The sequence below is a fragment of the Oryx dammah genome, unplaced genomic scaffold (genome assembly GCF_014754425.2).
Source record: "Oryx dammah isolate SB20612 unplaced genomic scaffold, SCBI_Odam_1.1 HiC_scaffold_7, whole genome shotgun sequence".
Taxonomy (NCBI): Eukaryota; Metazoa; Chordata; class Mammalia; order Artiodactyla; family Bovidae; genus Oryx; species Oryx dammah.
The window spans coordinates 25049606-25071520 of NW_024070191.1; the positions used below are offsets into that span (position 1 = coordinate 25049606).

General features: G+C 40.6%; 1 protein-coding gene across 1 annotated transcript; it reads right to left on the minus strand.

Annotated features, from left to right (window-relative positions):
• Window positions 1-943: 943 nt before the first annotated feature.
• On the minus strand, window positions 944-20646 carry SARAF (store-operated calcium entry associated regulatory factor). The gene is made up of 6 exons (XM_040242886.1): window positions 20351-20646; window positions 10393-10571; window positions 6355-6772; window positions 4177-4306; window positions 2996-3147; window positions 944-1767 (listed from the first exon to the last, which is right to left on the minus strand). Exons 1-6 carry the CDS (start codon window positions 20451-20453, stop codon window positions 1742-1744), a joined length of 1008 nt encoding a protein of 335 aa, XP_040098820.1. The 5' UTR covers window positions 20454-20646; the 3' UTR covers window positions 944-1741.
• Window positions 20647-21915: the final 1269 nt, after the last annotated feature.

Below are 21915 nucleotides of genomic sequence, written 5' to 3' on the forward strand. Positions count from 1 at the left end.
ATCTCCCTAATAGGTCTACAGCAGGTTTACAGCCCACAAAATATTCAAAGTAGAGACGTCACTGCCCACTTTGTATATTGGAGCATTACTGCCCTCTAGTGATGAAAAGAAAAAAGAATTTAGGAAAAGCTAGGCAGTGGCAACCAACGCTGCCAATGACACATTCTGAAGTTTTAGATTCTCTGTGCCATGACAGGTGGCTTCTTAACAGTTTTTGATTAGAAGATACCATGAGTCATTCTATGTCAGAAAAAATACAACCTGGTATTGCTTTCCAAAGTTATCCAATCCATAATTTTCAAGGAAGCAAGAAGCCTGGAGTAATTTTTAAAAAGCAAGAATCCTGAAACCCACTGGTTAAGGTATAACGACTACTGTAGATATAAAAATTAGGAGTAGGCCGCCTGATGCGAAAAGGCGACTCATTAGAAAAGACCCCAATGCTGGGCAAGATTGAAGGCAGGAAGAGAAGGGGACAACAGAGGATGAAATGGTTGGATGGCATCACCAACTCGATGGACATAAGTCTGAGCAAGCTCTGGGAGTTGGTGATGGACAGGGAAGCCTGGCGTGCTGCCATCCATAGGGTCACAAAGAGTCGGACACGACTGAGCAACTGAACAACAAAATAGAAGGGCAGTTTAACCTTTAAAAATTGTTGAGTCACCATATTGTACATCAACTATTATCTCAATAAAAGAAAAAAATTTTTTTAAGAATTCGTAGCATATGTAGTGATAATAACACAAATCTGTTCTTGTCTTCCATAGCAAAATAATGGTGTTTAATGACTATAATTGGGAATTCCTGAACTGAGGTTTTCTGTGTGACAGGGTAGCTAAGGCAAGACGACCATGGGAAACTCCTCTTTAGGGAGAGAGAACTTCTGCACGATCCCTTTTCCTTTGGGAAAAAGTAACACCAACTTGTGTGGAGGCTGATAGAAAGAACAAAACCCTTTGTTTTTATTTTTTCTGTCATTTTAATGTAAGATTGAAACAGACTGCTATACAACATTTGAGATTCCACAGAAAACTACATGCTTCTGCTATTAGAAAACTTTGAAGCACTTGAACTTTCCTTCTTTAAAAAATGAATATGGAGGTTTCAAGCATTTTTGTCAGCACAGTCATTCATGACAACCTTCTAGATACTTATTTTCCACCTTTTCCTAAAAAAAAGGTAATTCTCATTTACCAGAACCCCACCTACCACTGACAGATTCAAAGCTCCTCAGCTCAGAAGTGATCAAAACATACAGCAAAGTATAATTAGCAGCCCAAAGCTTGGGTTAAATGTTTGGAGAACAGCAAACACTCAATAATACATACCAAATAGCTTATTATCATTTCTACAATAATAATGAATCCACAACTAAAACCACCTAAAACTGAAAATTTCTGACTCAGTGTCTACTGGTATAAAGCCTTCATTCTTATTCTTACGGCATCACAGGTTTTAGAAATCACACAATACATTCCTAGCATTCCACAGGAGTCATCACTTTCAAATATAATACACATCTGCGTGTTACACAAACATACAGTTGTCTGCAGAAGCATTCTGTCATATGTCCCTCTTAGCCTCAAATAACAGACTACAGAAAGCCATACAGGACACCACCACAGAACTTTGGTGTATTCTCTTCCCCCAGCTATTAGCAGGGAGCACGTTTTATAAGAGAAAGTGATGAAACATCAGAACATTTGCGTCCAGTGTTTGACCCCAACTTTTAACTCTCTTATCGTCTTCTGGTTCCACCATATCCTAGAAGGAGAAGAGCAAATTTCGTGTCAGTTTTCTTAAATGCACCAAAACTGCTCATAAAATGACAACAGTACACACGTTTACTGTCAGCAAGTGAGTAAGAGATATGAGGGAAGAAGAGAAGCAGGCTGTGGTCCAGGGCTGTGCAGGACACAGAGCATCCGCCCTGGCCCCCATCCTTCCCATCCTCCCATCAGCATCATGGTTGCTGGGAGTAACTTTTAATCAGGAAACCAAAGATGTGTTCTCTCGGGGCAGCCTGACATAGTACAGGCGATTCTCAAAGTCTAAGCCAAACAGCCGAGAGGTCACTGAGGCCTAGGTCAGGCCCTGCTGCCTCTCATGACTCCAGTGGGAAACAGAAGTAACCTGGGGGAGGGTTATGGACTTTTGATGATAAATGTTAGTCAACACACACATGCGCATGCACGCATACGCGCTAACACGTTACAAGACCACGAGTGTTTCCATCTGTTCTCATTCTTTTTCAGACTTTCCTGTAAGTTATTTGCTAATGTCTATGATTTTCTTCATATAAGGAGAAAAATTTCTTTCTAGTTGATATATCTAGTTGATAATTCTTGTTTCCATGGAGAATGAGTTTTCTATTCTCCTAATTTCAAGAATTATTCACTGTTCTGTAACTTCTACCCTCTGCTAAGAGAAGAAAAACCCAACCCATAGCAATCTATTACTGCTTGATCATTCACTAACCCCATTCTCTGCTAATTAGCTGGATGCTTAACTCCAACTAATTATTTTATATATATCTCATCTCTGCTTCTTTACAAAATTTCCTCTTAGCAACTGCAATAAACATATTTTTGACAATAATGTAAATTGAAGAATGGCTCAATAAATTTTTATTGAGCTTTACTGAACTAAAATGTTTAGCCTTCTACCTAGAAAATTCCCACTTTAGAGCTTAAAGGACCCCTAGAGATTTAACAGAATTAAACATAGACAAATCCAATGTTCAGGAAGGTTTAACTTAAAAGATGACTAGCAGTAAAAGTGAGTCTCTAAACCAAATTCCTGTTTGAGTTTTAAAGAAGAGAAGTCGAAGAAAAGAATGAATCTGAATTGTATTTTTATCTCAATTAATTATGCAATTAATATTTCTGGCAGGTACACCACGTAAAGCATAACTGCTAAATATATAATCATAGTAAGGTCCAAATTACCTCTGTACTCTACTGAACAGGAACTTACTGATTTTTGCTCTCACCTGATGCTGTTCTGGTTCTTGGCTCTGAGCTTGAACATGCTGAATAGCTTCCAGGGCCTCCCCGAAGTGGTGAGTAGGCCCGGCTATTCCACGTGCTGGTGTATGATGGAGGATAGGATGGGTACCACGAGTCTGAAAAGGGGGTTGCCGCTCTAGAAAGAAAAAAGCAGGGCAGGCATTTTCCTTGTGACTATGATTTTTAAATTCTTTCCTGTTCCTAAGCTATCAGGAAACAATTTTTATCAAGTATTTTTTCCCACAGTGTTTCTGGTACATGCGAATTTGTTGCTGTTATTTAGTCGATAAATTCTGTTCAACTCTTTGGTAAAGAATCTGCCTGCAATGCAGCAGAGTCCAGTTCGATTCCTGGGTCGGGAAGATCCCCTGGAGAAGAGATAGGCTACCCACTTCAGTATTCTGGCCTGGACAATTCCACATACTATATATAGTCCCTGGGTCGTGAAGAGTTGGACACAATTGAGCAACTTTCACTTTTCACTTTTTCACTTTGTGACCCCATGGACTGTAGTCCGCCAGGCCCCTCTGACCATGGGATTCTCCAGGTAAGAATATTGGAGTGGGTTGGCATTCCCTTCTCCAGGGGATCTTCCCAACCCAGGATCAAACCCACATCTCCTGCATTGGAAGGGGGATTCCTTATCACTGAGCCACCAAGGAAGCCCGCCATATGAGGATTAACATGAAATAAATACTGTTTTACATTTCTGCCCTTGTTATGGTCATTGCTGTGAAGGAAGAAAATGACACAAATAAAGGCTCCTTTCTGAATTCACACTCAAATACACTATAAACTTAAACTACAGTCAACACTGAAGACATTAAAAAAATGGGTCCCCAGCTCTTTTGACCCTTGCTTCTACCATTCTTCAACTAACCAGAAGGCCAACTGTGCCCCAAATGCTGCATTCTTTCCTGCCTTCTCTGATGTCAACATCTTTCTCCTATCTCAAATCTGTAAGCACGACATGGGAAAGAAAACAAGACATATAACACTGATCGAAGCACAGACAGCATTACTTCCCCGCCCCCAGAGAATCTGATTTAACAGGGTAATGTCATCGGACTTTACTTCCTTAACAAATCCAGTCAGATTTACAAGACAAAGAAGCCTCTAAAGAAAGGCTGAATTAAAGAGCAGATGAGATAAATGCAAAGCCTACCTGTTGCTGCCGAACAAATATCCTAATATCCCTCCGGTCCCCAAGCCAGTCCAGAACCCCGGTCCTGAACGGTCATGCCCTTGCTGTCCGGGAAAAGCACTGCCAAAACCGGCAGCTGCACCATGCGGTCCTGGAAATAAAAAGGATTTCTTATGTATCCCCTCTTAAACCATCGCCTACAAAACTAAAGGTAAAATATGACATTTCAATTGCTTCATCTGTATGATTTAACAATAATAGTTTGGTTTCAACTTATAACAAGTTATATTCAAAAAATGTACTCATAAAACAGTCTTATAACTAAGGAGTGCCTCCCTTTCCCACATACATGGAGGAGGAGAGATGTGTTTTAGGACAGTGGAAGGTGCTTTCTTCCTGAAAGGTCACATCCGCCCTGCTCCAGATTAGTTACTGTAAGACGACCACACGTGTCAGAGTAACTTCCCTTCTACCTTGGGGGCATCTCCAGAAGTGCCAGGTGAGACTGTACCTGAGTGTCTAGTGGAGAAATCCAAGTGGAGGCTATTTGTTAGTAGGGAAGTCAGGTCTTAAAAGAGACCCAAAAAAATCTTCTGTTCAGAGGAAGGTTTTTTTAAACTGCTGTATGATATACATAAAAGAAGGCACTAATCCTATGTGTACAGCTCTTACAGCTAATCCTCTGTGTTTGCATATACTACCCATGCGTGTAACCACTCCCCACATCAGTAAAACGTTTCCAGCACCCAGAGACTCCCTCATGACAACTCCCATGTCAGAGAAAAGCCGACTCTGACTTCTCTCACTACACTTTGGTTTCACCCTGTCTTGAACATTTTATAAACAGAATCATACAGAGATATTCTTCTGTGTCTGCTATATATCAGATCCAGGAGAGTCGACCTTTGCCACTGCATGTATCAGTTTTGTTTTTTCTAAATTTTTCTACAGTATTCTAATGTGTGTGAGAGAAAAAAAAAAATTGTCTCATCCTAATGCGGGGAGGGATTGGGGACAGGAGGAGAAGGGGACGAGAGAGGATGAGATGGCTGGATGGCATCACCAACTCGATGGACGTGAGTTTGAGTGAACTCCAGGAGTTGGTGATGGACAGGGAGGCCTGGCGTGCTGCAATTCAATGGGTCGCAAAGAGTTGGACACGACTGAGAGACTGAACTGAACTGAATGTTTACAGACATTCTGTTTCTAGTTTTTGGCTGCTATGAATAAACTGCCCTGAGCATTCCTGTGCACATCTTTCTGTGCACACGTGTGTGCATTCCTCTCAGGTGTGGATCTCAGAATGAAACTGCTGGGTCACTGGGTGACGTGCGTCTAGTCTCAATAGACACTGACAGTTTTCCACAGTGCTTTATCATCTCAGCCTTTTTCAGCAAGTTCCAGTTACCTACATCCTTGCCATTACTTGGTAGCCTGCCCTTTTAATGTCAGCCATTATGATTAAATGGTGGTTAATGAAGAACTCAGGTTTTAATCTGCATTTTCCTGAAGATGAATGATGCTAAGCACCTTTTCAAATTTTTACTGGACATCTGGACATCTTCTTTTACTATAATAATTTTTTTTAAAAAGAGCTGTTTAAATCTTCTGTCCACTAAAAAAATTCAGTTGTCTGTCTTTTTCTCTGATTTCTGGGAGTTCTTTATTGTAGACACACATCCTTTGTTGGAAATACATTTTACAAATACCTTCTCCCAGTCTGTGGCTTGCCTTTTCACTCTGTCAAAGTTGTTTTTAGATGACTAGACATTCTTAAATTAATCTAGTTTACCCATCTCTTCTTTTTTGCTGGCATTTTTTTGTACTCAAAGACATTTTTGCCTATCATGACAAATATTTTCCTGTTTCCTCCTGGAAACCTAATTGTTGTATCTTTTATGTTGAACTCTGTAATATTTAATGAATAAAATTTTGTGTATGGTATGAAACAGAGTTCAAGGTTATTACCAAATCTAATCAAGTCTGACTAGATAATTTATCATTTAATCACGAATCCTTAAAATAGTAATCACAATTGACTTAAAAGAGAAAACCGAAGCGGTAAAAGAAGTCAAAAGTAAAAAATAAGAAGACAAATCTGCTTTGGTTTCCCAGTGTGAGCATTTTTATACTTCAGACCACACAGGATTCACTGCCAGACTCCTACCTTACTTACTGCCATGGCCTAGGGAAACATACCTGTGAACTCAGACTTAAAGCCTGCAGGAGGAGGCCCGGCCGAGCTGCCGAATCTCTGATAACGATGGGGATATGGAGGATCCTCAGAATATGGTGGAGGTGACTCATGACCATCACTGAGGAAGAATTTATAAACTCCAAAGGCAAGAGCAAGCAGCACCGCGATGGTGACCACTCCACTGAGGCTACAAGACTCTGAGGAGTACAACCTGTTATAGTAGTTAGAGAATGAGCTGAAGCCACGCTCTTTTCCAGACTCTCTCAGCTTCTTCAGGCCGAGTTCTGTGTAATCTAACTGGTACTCCAAGCCACAGGAACCTCTAAGTACATACTGGTCTTCAGAGGATTCATAGCCTTCGCAGCTCACCACAGTTTTTCCAAATTTGTATGCGACATCTAAATCGGTCTTACATTCCCACTGTGAAGAAAAAGTAGAAATAGGTTATTAGAATCATAAGATTTTTTTTTTCACTCAATATACATTATTTGGGCTGTATGAGTGAGTGAAAGTCTCACAGTCATGTCCGACTCTGAGACCCCATGGACTTCTCCATGGACCCCATGGAACTCTCTGGGTGAGAATACTGGCATGGGTAACCTTTCCTTTCTTCAGGGGATCTTCCCAACCCAGAGATCGAACTCAGGTCTCCCGCATTGCAGGTGGATTCTTTACCAACTGAGCTATCAGGGAAGCCCAAACAACAAAAAGAAGCAAGGGAATGATAAAATTCAGAATGAGTATTTCTGTGCTGGGGGAGGGCAAACTGGGGGCTTCAAAGATATTGGTGATGTTCACAATATACTGAAGCTAGGTGGTGGGTACAGGAGTGCTCATTTATTACTATTCCTTATTTCTTACATACAGTCTATTCTTTTGTACATATTAAGCCTTCCCTAATTTATAAATTTTAAGCAAATTTTTTTAAATGTCAACTTTTTAATCACTGTTGCTGAAGAAGTTTTCTTTAAAAACAGAGGTTTTTTTAAACATTAAGGTTCAAAAATTAGCATCATATACGGTACCTGGTGGCTCCATACAGCATTAGAGACAGTATATAACCTTCCGAGAAAAACTTTCCTTACAAATTCTATAAAAACCATGAACTACCATTCCCAAGGTCCAATCCAAGAAGCAACTGCTTAAAGCTTTTTCTAAAGATACTTAGAAAAACACAAAAAGAATCTATGCTAGCCTCAAAATTTTCCAGCTTTAAAAAAAAAAAAGTCCAGGCCTAGTTTGAATTTTATAACTATTTTCAGCTGAAAGCTTCTCTAACAACTTTTTTTAAAAGGTAAGCTAAAATAGATCTGATTGGTTCTATTGCTTTTCTCTTTTTTAGGACAATATCTTCCTCTCTCAAACTTCAGATACATTGTGACAGCTTTATTCATATATAATTCACATACTATACATTCACCCATTTCATTGGGTTGTAGTATATTCACAGAGCTGTGCAGCTATCACCACAACCAATTTTGGAATATTCTCATCACCCCCAAAAGAAATCTCATCTCCGTGAGCAGTCACTCCATTTCCCCGCAACTTCAGACAACCACCAATCTGTCTGCAAGGATTCCCCTATTCTGAACATTTCACATAAATGGAAACATACAATATGTGGTCCTATGTGACTAGCTGCTTTCACTTGGCAGAATGTTTTTAAGGTTCACACACGTAGCATGAATTAGCACTTCATTTCTTTTTGTGGCTTAAAAATACTCCATCGTATGGAAATACCACATTTTGTTTATTCATTCATCACCAATGGACTTCTGGGCTGTTTCTACTTTTTGGCTTTTGTGAATAACGCTGCTGCAAACATTTAGTATGTTTCTGTGTGGATATGCGTTTCCAGTTCTCTTGGGTGAACACCTAGGTGTGGAATGACTGGGGCATACAGTAACTCTATGTTTTAAGCTTTTGAGAAACTGCCAGTGTTTCAAAGTGCTATACCAGTTCACATGCCCAACAACAGTGTATGAGACTCTCATCCTCACTGACATCTGTTATTATGCCTTTTTAATGGCAGGCATCCTGTTGGGTAGGAACTGGTATTTTATTGAGGTTTTAACTTCTATTTCCCTGACAGCTAATGATGTGGAACATTTTTTTTTTCACATGTTTATTGACCATCTGTATATCTTCTTTAGAGAAATGTCTACTTAAATACCTTATCCACTTTTAAATTTGGTTATCTGTCTTCTGAGTTTTAACAGTTCTTCACATACTCTGGACACAAGTTCCCAATCAGATACTAGACTGCAAAAGCTTTCTCCTTTTGCGTACATCCTTTTCACTTTCTGGAAGACTAAATATTTTTAATTTGGATAATATATAATTTTTCTATGGTGCTGTTGTTGCTACCACTATTCCATTTTTTAAACAATTTTATTTGGATGCAGATTTAAAAGCTTGTTGATTTAGGTAAATAAGACAAACTCGATCTCTACTGGTATTTCATGTTAACTGTCATTTCCTTAATAGCATATACTAAAAGTGGCTTTTAATTATTATATTTAAACTCTCAGAGTTAACCAAGGCTCTCTCCTGCTACTAAACATAAGTCAATGTATGATGGCCTCTAGATTTCTTTGCTCTGGCATTTACTCCCTTCTCCATCTCTTCAGCTCTAAAAATCTTATCATTCCTTACTAACACAGTACATCACTGTTTTCCTCTGGAAGTCTTTCACAATCCCGCCAACAACACATGACTTTACAATGCTTTGCTGGCACCTAGATGTAATGTGAGCGCCTGTCTCATCTTTTCTACTAGGAAGAGCGCTCGGGGGTTGTGACTCCCTCATTCATTTTTGTATTATAGTATTTAATATACATTTAGTCAATGACTTCACTGATAGTATCTTTTTTCCATCAAGACTGAAAAGTAATACAAAAATAATTTCAGCTTTAACCTGAAGATTCCATGGTTCAGTGAGCAAGACTATAAAAAAGTATTGTGAAGCAAGTATCACCAAGCAAATAAGAACCCTCTCCCTGAATTGCATAAAGTTGGCTAAAGATTTTATCAAATAAGACTATCACTCTGATGGAACAGTAAACTGTCAACATAAGTTTCTTGCCAGATGACCAACCATCTTAGGTCCTTTTTGAAAGCAGGTAGGATACAAAGTAGAAATTAGTGGTATTGATTTAAACTGAATTGAGTTAATAAAATCTATTCCATTTCTGCTGCTGCTGCTGCTGCTAAGTCGCTTTAGTCGTGTCCGACTGTGCGACCCCAGAGATGGCAGCCCACCAGGCTCCCCAATCTCTGGGATTCTCCAGGCAAGAACACTGGAGAGGGTTGCCATTTCCTTCTCCAAAGCATGAAAGTGAAAAGTGAAAGTGAAGTTGCTCAGTCGTGTCTGACTCCAAGAGACCCCATGGACTGCAGCCTACCAGGCTCCTCCATCCATGGGATTTTCCAGGCAAGAGTACTGGAGTGGGGTGCCATTGCCTTCTCCATTCCATTTCTAAAGGATAGTAAATTTTGGAACTTCAAGGAGATGGCCGAGCCTAAGAACAAAATACCTGAGACTTAAAGACAATAAACAAAGCCCAGTGAAATGTTTTCATTCAGAAGTAACCACCCTCAGTTCAAAAACAACTTTTAAAATATTAAACATTTGAAGCATCATAGCGACACATGTAACCCCACTACTTACGATCTACAATGCCTTAATAATCATTGTTATTTTTTAAGAGTAGGTTGGTATTCTTTGAGAGATGACAAAAAAATAACAACCAGAAGAAATCTTCCCCCTACCCCCCAAGTATATGAAAAGTTTTAAGAACTTACTAATGTCTTAGAAAAAAGTTATGGCATAAAAATTACAATGATTATTTCCAGGCTTTAAAAGCAGTTCATTTCTTTTGTAGAAGCTTTCTTCCAGAGAATGGATGACTGATTTATATTTATATATTTTCATGTAACCTTAGATTTTTCTATATGTGCTTCCAAAAATACTGAACATCTCAATAAACAGTTTTCTGAAAAAAATTCAATTTAGACTGGCATCGACATAATAGTATTACCTGTACATCATAACCATCCCAGCCTCTGTTCTGACACTGTATGACTTTAGGGGTGTAAGAGTCACATCCAGCTGTACCTCCCACACATTTCAACTGTGGGATGGGATCCAACCTCCGGGAAGTGGTATATCGGTCATAGTAGAGGGTGAGAGCTTTTATGTCCCGCAACAATATTCTGTCTGAAACAGTAAGAACACAGATAAACAGATGGTAAATATTGTCCTATAAAAGATTCGTTCTAGTCAAACTCTTGTGGTAGGAAATACTTTCAAAAGTCAGTCTTTCCTGCCTTTTGAGGATGACCATGGAAGAGTAGACGAAGGAGTTTCCCAAATCCCAAAGCCGTCACAACATCCTTCAGGCCTTTCGCACAAAATTCAGAAAGTCACACCTCTGAGGCCTCCCTTCATTTCAGGATGGATGCCCCCTAAACAGCTTCTATATCGTAAGTTCTACATAATTTTTGCAAATCAGAGGCAAAAGTACATTACCCTGAAATGTTGTACTACTGTATGACAACATCGATGGTTAATTTAAAAAGCAAAAAATATACACGAATGCTCCTGGAGCATATTTAATGACTTGAATGTCTGTCAACGTGTAAATGGTTTAATACAATTTTGGCCTAGTCCCCAAATCTACAGCAGTTAAAATGAGTGAACTAGAATTCATCTATCACAAAAGAAACAGTAAAAATATCTCAAGCAAAATGTGTGTTGTAGAATGTTTAGCAGGATAGCTTTACAAGAACCTTGAAAACTGGCAACATGGCACTACTTACTGTTGAAGTCTATACATGTATATAAAAATATATGAAAACCACATAGGAATGACTCAATAGCAGAGTATCTCTGAGGAGAGAGGGAGATAAGAGACTTTAGCTCTCTATCTCTAATGTTTTATACTTTGCAGGTGGGAAAAGACTTGCTGCAAATACAGTAAAATGTGAAGATTCAATAAAACTGGCTGGTGAGGATATGGGATTTTCCTTGTACACTTCTGTGTGTTTAAATATTTTAAACATTTCAAAATTTTAAAAAGTTAGAAACAGTTACATTATCTTACAAATTAAAAATCACAGACAAAGCAGTTTAAAAAGAAGACATCAAAACAAGGAAATGAAGTCCAGCATTGATGTACATAAATTAGTTTTGAAGTGTTACTAGAAAATGAAAAATCTTCCTACTTATCATCCTTGGATTATGATGGAAGAGACTGTGGACTGGTTCACTCAACATCCATTTTTCCCTCAAACTGGTACTAAGTTCTTGCAAAGCTAAAAGACCCCTAAAACCTCTTAAAGCTACAGTTCCTGAAAGAGATCTCGGTTCTGTCAACCGGGGGGTACTCAAGCAAGACCCGGAGGGCAGAGCTTCAACTCAGACCACGCTCTGGCTAGCAGACAGGTGCGGGGCTCAGGGCTTTTCTGACACTGTCCAATGACCCATAATTAGCTCTGTGGATGCCAGGAGGCTTGATGGAAGCCACCTATTGTTCACTGCTACAGATGAAGCAGGCATCACTTTCTACCATTTTGTTAGCACCCAATTCCCTACAATCAACCTGTCAAAATAGCAGCATGTGCTGCCTCTCAAATCCCAGGGAAAGTACAATAAACGAATTGTCTTGATGACATGAATAAACAAGGTGAGGCAAAACAGAAAAGGAGACGGCAACAGAATTCCAGAAGGTGGAAGCAGACTAGTGAAGTCCCTCGGTCATGTCCAGCTCTTTGTGACCCATGGACTGTAACATGCAGTCCATGGAATTTTCCAGGCCAGAGTGCTGGAGTAGGGAGCCTTTCCCTTCTCCAGGGGATCTTCCCAACCCTGGGATCGAACCCAAGTCTCCCACATTGCAGACAGATTCTCTACCAGCTGAGCCACAAGGGAAGCCGAAGAATACTGGACTGGGTAGCCTTTCCCTTCTCCAGTGGATCTTCTCCACCCAGGAATTGAACTGGGGTCTCCTGCATTGCAGGCAGATTCTTTACCAACTGAGCTGTGAGGGAAGCCCCGGACTAGTAGTTAGTCCTAAGTATAAGCCAAATGCCAAACCAGCAGGTGAGAAAACCAAGAACCAACCTGATACACATGATGGAATCCTTTAAAGGAACAGGAAATGGCAGCTCTTGAATAGCAGTCCATGGAAACCTGAGACGAAGCTACATCCCTAGATCGTCTCCCCAACTCATATATAGTTGTGAAATATATATATGTATTTTATAGTTTTTTAAAGTCTAAAAGTAACTCGTTTTCCCTTTAAAATGAGAGATCCACTCTTCCTCCAACTTCATATTTCTATGATAACCAAAACTAGCAGCCTGGTAAGTAGCTTCTTGATCACACAAACAGATACATATACAGAGGCTGTTTTGATTCTTGTTTATTTTTATATAATTGAATCATACAGTGCACATGAGTCTTCCCATGATTTTCCACCTAATCATAGATATTCCCTGACATCAGCAAATACAGATTCTATTTATACTTATTTACCAAAAAAAGCTTAATAAATTAGACTAGGCTGAGACTCACTGGCCATATTCTGTTAACAAAACAAAACTAAAAATAATATAAAAAATAACATATAAAACAATAGTAAAAAGACAGCTGAAAACCAGTAACAAAGAACGGAAAACTGGACTAAAGCTAACAAAATATATATGTAATCAAACCTATATGGTGGTTTAGTCACTAAGTTGTGTCCCACTCTTTGTGACCCCATGGCTATAGCCCACCAAGCTCCTCTGTCCATGGAATTCTCCAGGCCAGAATACTGGAGTGGGTTGCCATTCCCTTCTCCAGGGGATCTCCCCACCCAGGCAGTGAACCTGAGTCTCCTGCATTGCAGGCAGATTCTTTACCAATTGAGCCACCAGGGAAGCCCCAATTAAACCTATTAAGCCTAGAGTAACACTACCACAGGATTAGAAAACTGATCATCCTGTGCACAACATATAAAAATTAATCCCTGACAGTTAAACACTCACCATAAAACATACAACCAACTAAAAATACTGGAAAAAAGCACAACAGAATATGTTTATGATCCTGGGATTAGAAAGATCCCAGGGATTAGAAAGATCTTAAGACACCAAAAGCAAGATGGACCAGCAAGACAGTGGCTGTACTTGGCAAATCATGTTCAATCTATAAAAACCCAAGAATCCATAATAATACTCAAAGAGACAGCCAAAAACTCATTTGTCTATACTTAAAGTGAGACCCAATCAATCACCTCCTTAATTTGAAAACTAGTAATTAAAGATTTTAAATTAAATGTTTATCCTGACTCTCTAGCCAGAACTATAATCTGAAACAATAGATAATCTCAACTTTACTGAAGAATATCAGTTAATAAAAGCAGAGGAAATAGAAAAATCATCATTTTACAACCCACTGAAGAAACAGACTCAGATTCGGACTAACTAGTTTTAAAATCATTAAGTGAATGGATACTGGTATGGTGCCAAGTAACATTACACGAGTGCTTTGCAGTCACAAGAGGGGGAAACGTACTTCACAAGGGAGAAATAGAACCACTGTAATCCACTAGTCACTTTAGCACTGCCAAAGGTAGAACAGACTGTATTACACCATCTCCAGTGATGCAACCTCCCAAAGTACTTAAGACGAATCTAATCAATCCTTTGAACCTAGCATTCAGTTTACTAGCTAAGATAGTGCCATGAGAAAACAGAATCTAGAAGGTAGGATATTCTGAAGAACAACTGGCCCAATCCCTTCAGCAAAGCAGGGGCATGGACAAAAAGAGACCCTTCTACATTTTCAAAAGACTTAAGGGATAATTCAATCATATGCGATGCATGGTCCTAGACTGGGCCCAGGTTTGAACAAACTAGCTTAGACATTTTAGGGACAACTGTGGTATCCGAATATGGAATAAGTAATTAGTTGATATTAAGAAATTAGGCTTAATTTTGTTAGATGTAATGTTATTTTTACTATTTAGGGAAAGTTCATTTTAAAAAGGTTTATACTGTAGGATTTACTTATGGCCTGTAATTAAAGTATTTCATCATTTTAAAAAAGAGAGGGTTGAAAGAAAACAGAGAAATAAGATTAATGATTTTCCATCAAAACTTAAAGATACTTTCCCCAGAATTCCTCCAGTAGATTGACAAGATCACTTAGTGTCAAGAGATTCAAGTAAAATCAGTATTTGACTTTTCCAATATGTACATGGAGAAAGACAAGGAGAAGAAAGAAGAAAACAGCTTTTGAATAATCATCAAACACTGTCTGTCATGTTTGGTACAGAGAGTAGAAGAAATATCATTTTATTTAGAGCTGTTGAACCTACAAAATCCAAGAGAACTTCCCAAAAGACAACTCTGTTGTATTAGGAGAATTTAACAAGACGGTTGGATATTCTGTCAGCTTACCAAAAGGCCAAAGCTCTTCTTATAACTGTAATGTCTAATTACAGAAGAAAATTTAAAGCCTATCTCAAATTACTGACAAATTACTATATTTTTATATGAAAAATTACATATATACTATATATGTGTATATAATTACTATATACATCCATAAAATATCTAGAAACAAACTTAAGGTCAATATGTGATCTATATAAGAAAATATATATATAAATAAAACCTAAATAAATTTAAGGCAGGTACAACCAGGAACCCAACTGGGCTTCCTTGGAACTAGAAAGAAATTATGTTAAAGGCTTTCAGAAAAATTGATGTCTATAAGTAGCCAAAAATTTTTCTGAAAAATACTTTGCTTAAATAAGCTAAAAGGATAGACTACACAGCACAAGGAAATAGAGCCATTATTTTGTAATAACTTTAAATGGAAAACAATCTTAAAAAAAAAAACCCCAAACATATGTTGACACCTAAAACAAACATTGTCAGTCAATACATCAATTAAAAAAAAAGAAGGCATTGCTTTACCAGGTGATAAAGCTTACTATAAAATTAAAATAATCAAAATGGTATGAATAGTAACAGAAATAGACTAGTGAACTGTGAAACAAAAGAAAGTCTAGAAATAAATCCAGATTTATGTAGAAATTCAATACAAGATAAAGTGGGCTTTTTAATTTAGTAGACAAAGGATGCCTTCATTTATTAATGTTTTGTCATAACTGACTATACAATTAGAATAAAACCCACCTACAGAAAGAGAAACAGAAATTTTCACTCAGTCGTGTCTAACTCTTTGTGATCCCATGGACTGTAGCCCACCAGGCTTTGTCTATGGAAATTTCCAGGCAAGGATACCAGAGTGAGTTGCCATTCCCTTCTCCAGGGGATCTTCCTTACCCAGGGACTGATCCCAGGTCTCCTACATTGCAGGCAGACTCGTTACCATTTGAGCCATCAAGGAAGCCCCAGAATAAAATTCACCTAAAACTATATAAAAACTTAATTCCACGTTTGAGCCAAAGATCTAAATTTCTCAGAACTACACTAAAATAAAATATTGTATATTAAAACCATACTACTGCTGCTGCTGCTGCTAAGTTGCTTCAGTCATGTCCAACTCTGTGCGACCCCATAGACGGCATCCCCCATCCTTGGGATTCTCCAGACAAGAACACTGGAGTGGGTTGCCATTTCCTTCTCCAATGCAGGAAAGTGAAAAGTGAAAGTGAAGTCGCTCAGTTGTGTCCGACCCTCAGCGACCCCACAGACTGCAACCTTCCAGGCTCCTCTGTTCATGGGATTTTCCAGGCAAGAGTACTGGAGTGGGGTGCCATACTCCCTCCTACTAAGTAAAAAATTGTAACAATGAAAATGTTCAATGGTTTAAAAAATCAGAAAGTATTACTAAATTAAGTAACAGGAATAATAACAACTTGACTTTGTTGCACAAGGGCTGAGATAATGCAAAGCACACTGAACTAAATTCCCACCACCAACTTGCTATATAACTTTGGCCATGTCACTTTACTTACCTGTATAGAAATTACCAGTAAAGTTAAAATGAGATTAACCAAAAAACTGGTTGTGAAGCTTAGATATGATTTACTAAAATTATCTAGCAGAGTGCTTGACACATAATAGGAGATCAAGTATGAAAAATATTAGCCTTCCCAAGTGGCACTGCTGCTGCTGCTGCTAAGTCACTTCAGTCGTGTCCAACTCTGTACGACTCCATGGACTGCAGCCTACCAGGGTCCTCCATCCATGGGATTTTCCAGGCAAGAGTACTGGAGTGGGGTGCCACTGCCTTCTCCACAAGCGGCACTAGTGGTTAAAAAAAAAAAAAAAACACGAAACACCTCTCCTGCCAATGCAGGAAACGTAAGAGAGGCAGCAGGTTCGATCCCTAGGTTGGGAGGATCCCCTGGAGGAGGGCACAGCAACCCACTCCAGCATTCGTGCCTGGAAAATCCCCATGAACAGAGGAGCCTGGCCAGCTGCAGTCCATAGGATGGCACAGAGTCGACACGACTAAAGCAACTTGGCACGCACACGCATACCTATGGGTTTTCATTACCATAACTCCACAGCATCTTTCCTCCTAGAGATCCTAAACGCTGCTACGTTTTGTGTCCCCCAAAATTTGTATGTGAAGCCCTAATCCCCAACAGATGGCATTTGGAGACAGGGCCTTTAGTTTTATATGAGGTCATGAGTATTGAACTCCAATGATGGGATCAGTGCCCTTGTGAGAACAGGAAGAGACCAGGGCTCCTATCTCCCCACCTCCACTCTGTAATGTGAGAACGTTAACAAGACAGCCATCTGCAGAGCAGGAAGAGGGGCTTCACCAGACACCAAATATGCTGGCACCTGATCTTGGACTCTCAGCCTCCAGAAATCGAGGAATAAATGCTGTTCCAAGTCTATGCTATTTTGTTACAGAAGCTTGAACTAACACAAGGGCTAAGAACAAAATGCTCACAACCTTACTCCACATCAGTCAAGGGTCACACAGAGTTCCCTGAAATCCAGACTCACAAATCGAAATTTACTCATAGGAGGTCTCAAGTTTAAGGTGAACAAAACCAAACTCCCCCAAACCTGATTCTCCCACAATCCCCCATCTCAGGAAATGTAATTCCATCCTTCTAGCCACTCAGACCCAAAACCATGAAGTCATCTTTGTCTTTTCTCTTCCTTCCACCCCTATGTCTAATCCAGCAGAATCATCTTGTCATTTCTACATTCAAAACAAGTGAGAAGCCAACCACTCTCATCAACTCTACTGCTTCTCCCTGGCCCAAACCATCACCTCTCTTGAACCTTCACTGGCCTCCCAGCTTCCCCCACACCCTCACCCGCTATGGTCTGTTTTCCAAGGAGCAGGCAGAATGACCCTCTAAAATACAGGTCATATTAGATAGATATGTAAATACACACACACATATGTGTGTTATGTGTCCTGTGCTTAGTTGCTCAGTCGTGTCCTATTCTTTGTGACCCCATGGTTGTAGCCTGCCAGGCTCCTCTGTTCATGGGGATTCTCCAGGTAAGAATACTGAAGTGGATTGCCATGCCCTCCTCCAGGGGATCTTCCCAATCCAGGGATGGAACCTAGGTCTTCCACATTGCAGGAAGATTCTTTATCGTCTGAGACACCAGGAAGCCCGTGAATAATGGAGTGGGTAGCCTAACCCTTCTCCAAGGGATCCTCCTGACACGACTAGATAGAATAGAGTAGAATAAAATAAAATACAGGTCATAGCACACCCATCCATTCAGATTTCTCATCAATTATCACCTTAAATGTGAATTCTTCCCTGATTAATGTATATTTTCAAACTCCCTGCTTCTACCTACACACTCTGTCCGCCTTATCCTATCTTCATCAATGTCCACACCACTATTCAGGCTTCCCGGGTGGTGCTAGTGGTAAAGAACCTGCCTGCCAATGCAGGAGATGAAAGTTTGATGCCCTGGGTCAGGAAGTTCCCTGGAGAAGTAAGTGGCAACCCACTCCAGTATTCTTGCCTGGAAAATTCCACGGACAGAGGAGCCTGGGGGTCTACAGTCCATGGGGCTGCAGAGTCAGACACGACTGAGCAACTGAGTACACAAACACATACCACTATTTACAATACAACACTTTTTTTTGCCTGATTTATTGTCTATTTCTCAACAGATGTAAACTCCTTCAGGGCAAAACACTGTTTGTTCACTGCTATCTATCCAACACCCAGATGAATAACAAATACAAAGTAGCTCAATAAGGAATTTTGAAAATTTTTAGGTACTCTCTTTAGAACTGGTACAATTTTTCTTTTCTGGGTATATTACTGCTTTGTGTTAGCTAAGGACAAAGTAAGTACATGCAAAGTCAAACAAAAGACAAACAGTTCCTCAAAAGAAAGTTAAGGCCAAGTAGTTAAGACTGTGTTTACTCTGAAAATATTTCAGTGCCTTTTGTTCCAGAACAATAGTTTTATAGAGCAAGCAGACTAAGAGCTACCAGGAAGCAGTTCACCATTTATTTAAATTTGGTTCCTTTTTTTCATTCCCTTGACTCATCTGTAAACCTCACTTCTTTATTTAAGAAAGGATTGAAGGTTCAACTAATGTTTTAATCCAGTTTATAAATTATAATTCTGATCAAAGTCTCCTATCTATATAAAACTTCTAGAAATACATATGTAAAATGTACAGACATTTAAATAGAACTTGTTTTTAGTAAAACATCAACATCAAAGGAGTAATCAAAGTCAAGTACTTACAAATAAAACCTTTTTAGCATTTAAAAACAGAAATAAGAAGCTAAAAAAAAATAAATCTGTTGCTTAAGTTCAAAAACACAGTCATTTCCCATCACCAAATCACTACTGCAATAATGGTACACTTTCCATGCTTTAACATCTTTACTCCACAAAGCAAAAATGATGTCTTCATTGTTTGAAAATCATTTTTTACATCACTCCAATTTAACACCATGCATCACTTACTAATTGGAAAAACCGTCTGTGTGCACATATACACACATACATATTAATTATATGGGATATTACCGTTCCCATCAAATGTCGTTAGAAAATTCTAATAACACAGTGATATAAAATAACTTTTTCTTAAAAATCAACTATGTACCATCACCAAAATATAATGTATTTTTTTTGGATCCAATGAGAAAAGCTTATGTAATGCAATGGACTTCACGGTAATAGAAGCAACAGCATGAGTTGTGCTCACATAAATAGTACAGTCTACGTCTCTGCTAACCTTGAGAGCCCCCTGGACAGCAAGGAGATCAAACCAGTCCATCCTAAAGGAAATCACCCCTGAATATTCACTGGAAGGACTGATGCTGAAGCTGAAGCTCCAATACTCTGGCCACCTGATGCAAAGAATCCACGCAATGAAAAAGACCCTGATGCTGGGAAAGACTGAAGGCAGGAGAAGGGGCAACAGAGGGTGAGATGGTTGAATGCAACATCGGCTCAATGGACATGAGCTTGAGCAAACTCCGGGAGATGAAAGAACAGGGAAGCTTGGCGTGCTTCAGTTCATGGGATCGCAGAGTCAGACACTACTGAGCGACTGAACAACAACAACAATCTACCTCCAAGGTCTGCAACCTGTCCACTAAGTGTGACTCAGACACTGCGCGTGCTGTGGCAACCTCCAGGTATAGCAACAGGCAGCCAAGACAACAGCCAGCGACGATGACGTCAGACAGTCTTGACAACAAAGCAGGAAGCGCAGGCGAGAGTCGAGCTTGCCAGCCAGACTAGGGGGACAAGGGCTGGCCGAGAAAAGAGAAGGTGGGCCAATTCCGGGAGTCCAGGGAGGGGAAAAGGGAATAGTAACCACGCTAGGATCGTCCCGTCCCGCCCACTCCCCGCAGTCCACAAGTCCGGGAGGACGTCGGGGAAGCGCACGCGGGACAGGCAGGAGGACGTAAACGAGAAACTACGGCAGAAGGGCTGAAGGGGCGGCGAGCGGAGATGGTCCTCCGCTAGCTGAAGGCAGCGGGAAAGGGGGAGTGTGAGCGGCACTCACCGTGTTCGTCCCAGCACCGGGCTGTGCCCACGACCAGCAGGAGCAAAAGGAGGATGGACGGAGCGCAGCGTCCGGCTGCTGCCGGCCCGCCGGCCGCCGCCATGGCGCTGGGTGAAGATGGCGCGCGGCAGCCGGGCAGTCGCGAGCCAGAGCCGGGGCTGCAGGTGTCCACGCGCCGCTCCGCACTGACGCCTGTGGCTCGGGCCGCCGAGAAAGGCCAATCTGCCGCAGAGCCGCTGCCGCAAGAACGGTCCGTGCGCCACTCTGACGTCACTGCCGCTGCGCCGCGTGTGGGGACCCGAGTGGCCTCCGCTGTGGGCGGGGCACCGCCATTGGGAGGAGCCAAGGGCGGGCACATATAGTGTGGGCGGGGCGTGGGCGGGGTGCCGTCGTTTGGGCGGAACCAAGGGCGAGCCCACAGGCTGTGAGCCGGGATGAGGGCCAGTCGCCTGAGAGTTTAGCGCAAAGGTGCTGTGGTTGAAAAATGAAACCATTATTAGGCAAAGTCTTTGGGTTCTGCTATGCTTAGTCGCTCAGTCGTGTCCGACTCTTTTCGAGTCTGTTTTGACTGTAGCCTGCTAGGTTTCTCTGTACGTGGGGATTCTTCAAGCAAGAATACTGGAGTGGGTTGCCGTGCCCTCCTCCAGGGGATCTTCCCAACCCAGGGATCAAACCCAGGTCTCCCGCGTTACAGGCGGATTCTTTTCCGTCTGAGCCACCAGGGAAGCCCAAGAATACTGGAGTGGGTAGCTTATCCCTTCTCCAGGATATCTTCCCTATCCGGGAATGGAATCCGAGTCTCCTGCCTGGCAGGCGGATTCTTTTACCAGCTGAGCTACTAGGGAAGCCCCAGGCAAAGTCTAACTGTAGTCAATTATGTATTTATAAAACCTCAATAACTTTCTCGACAGATGTTACTGTGCCTTACTCAACTTAATATCGTCAGCCCCTAGCATGATATCTGGCACAAGATTTGTGTTCCATTAACTGTGGAAAATTCTGAAAGAGATGGGAACACCAGACCACCTGACCTGCCTCTTGAGAAACCTGTATGCAGGTCAGGAAACAACAATTAGAACTGGACATGGAACAACAGACTGGTTCCAAACAGGAAAAGGAGTACGTCAAGGCTGTTTATTGTCACCCTGCTTATTTAACTTCTATGCAGAATACATCATGAGAAACACTGGGCTGGAAGAAACACAAGCTGGAATCAAGATTGCCGGGAGAAATATCAATAACCTCAGATATGCAGATGACACCACCCTTATGGCAGAAAGTGAAGAGGAACTAAAAAGCCTCTTGATGAAAGTGAAAGAGGAGAGTGGAAAAGTTGGCTTAAAGCTCAACATTCAGAAAACAAAGATCATGGCATCTGGTCCCATCACTTCATGGGAAATAGATGGGGAAACAGTGGAAACAGTGTCAGACTTTATTTTGGGGGGCTTCAAAATCATGGCAGATCGTGATTGCAGCCATGAAATTAAAAGATGCTTACTCCTTGGAAGGAAAGTTATGACCAATCTAGATAGCATATTCAAAAGCAGAGACATTACTTTGCCAAC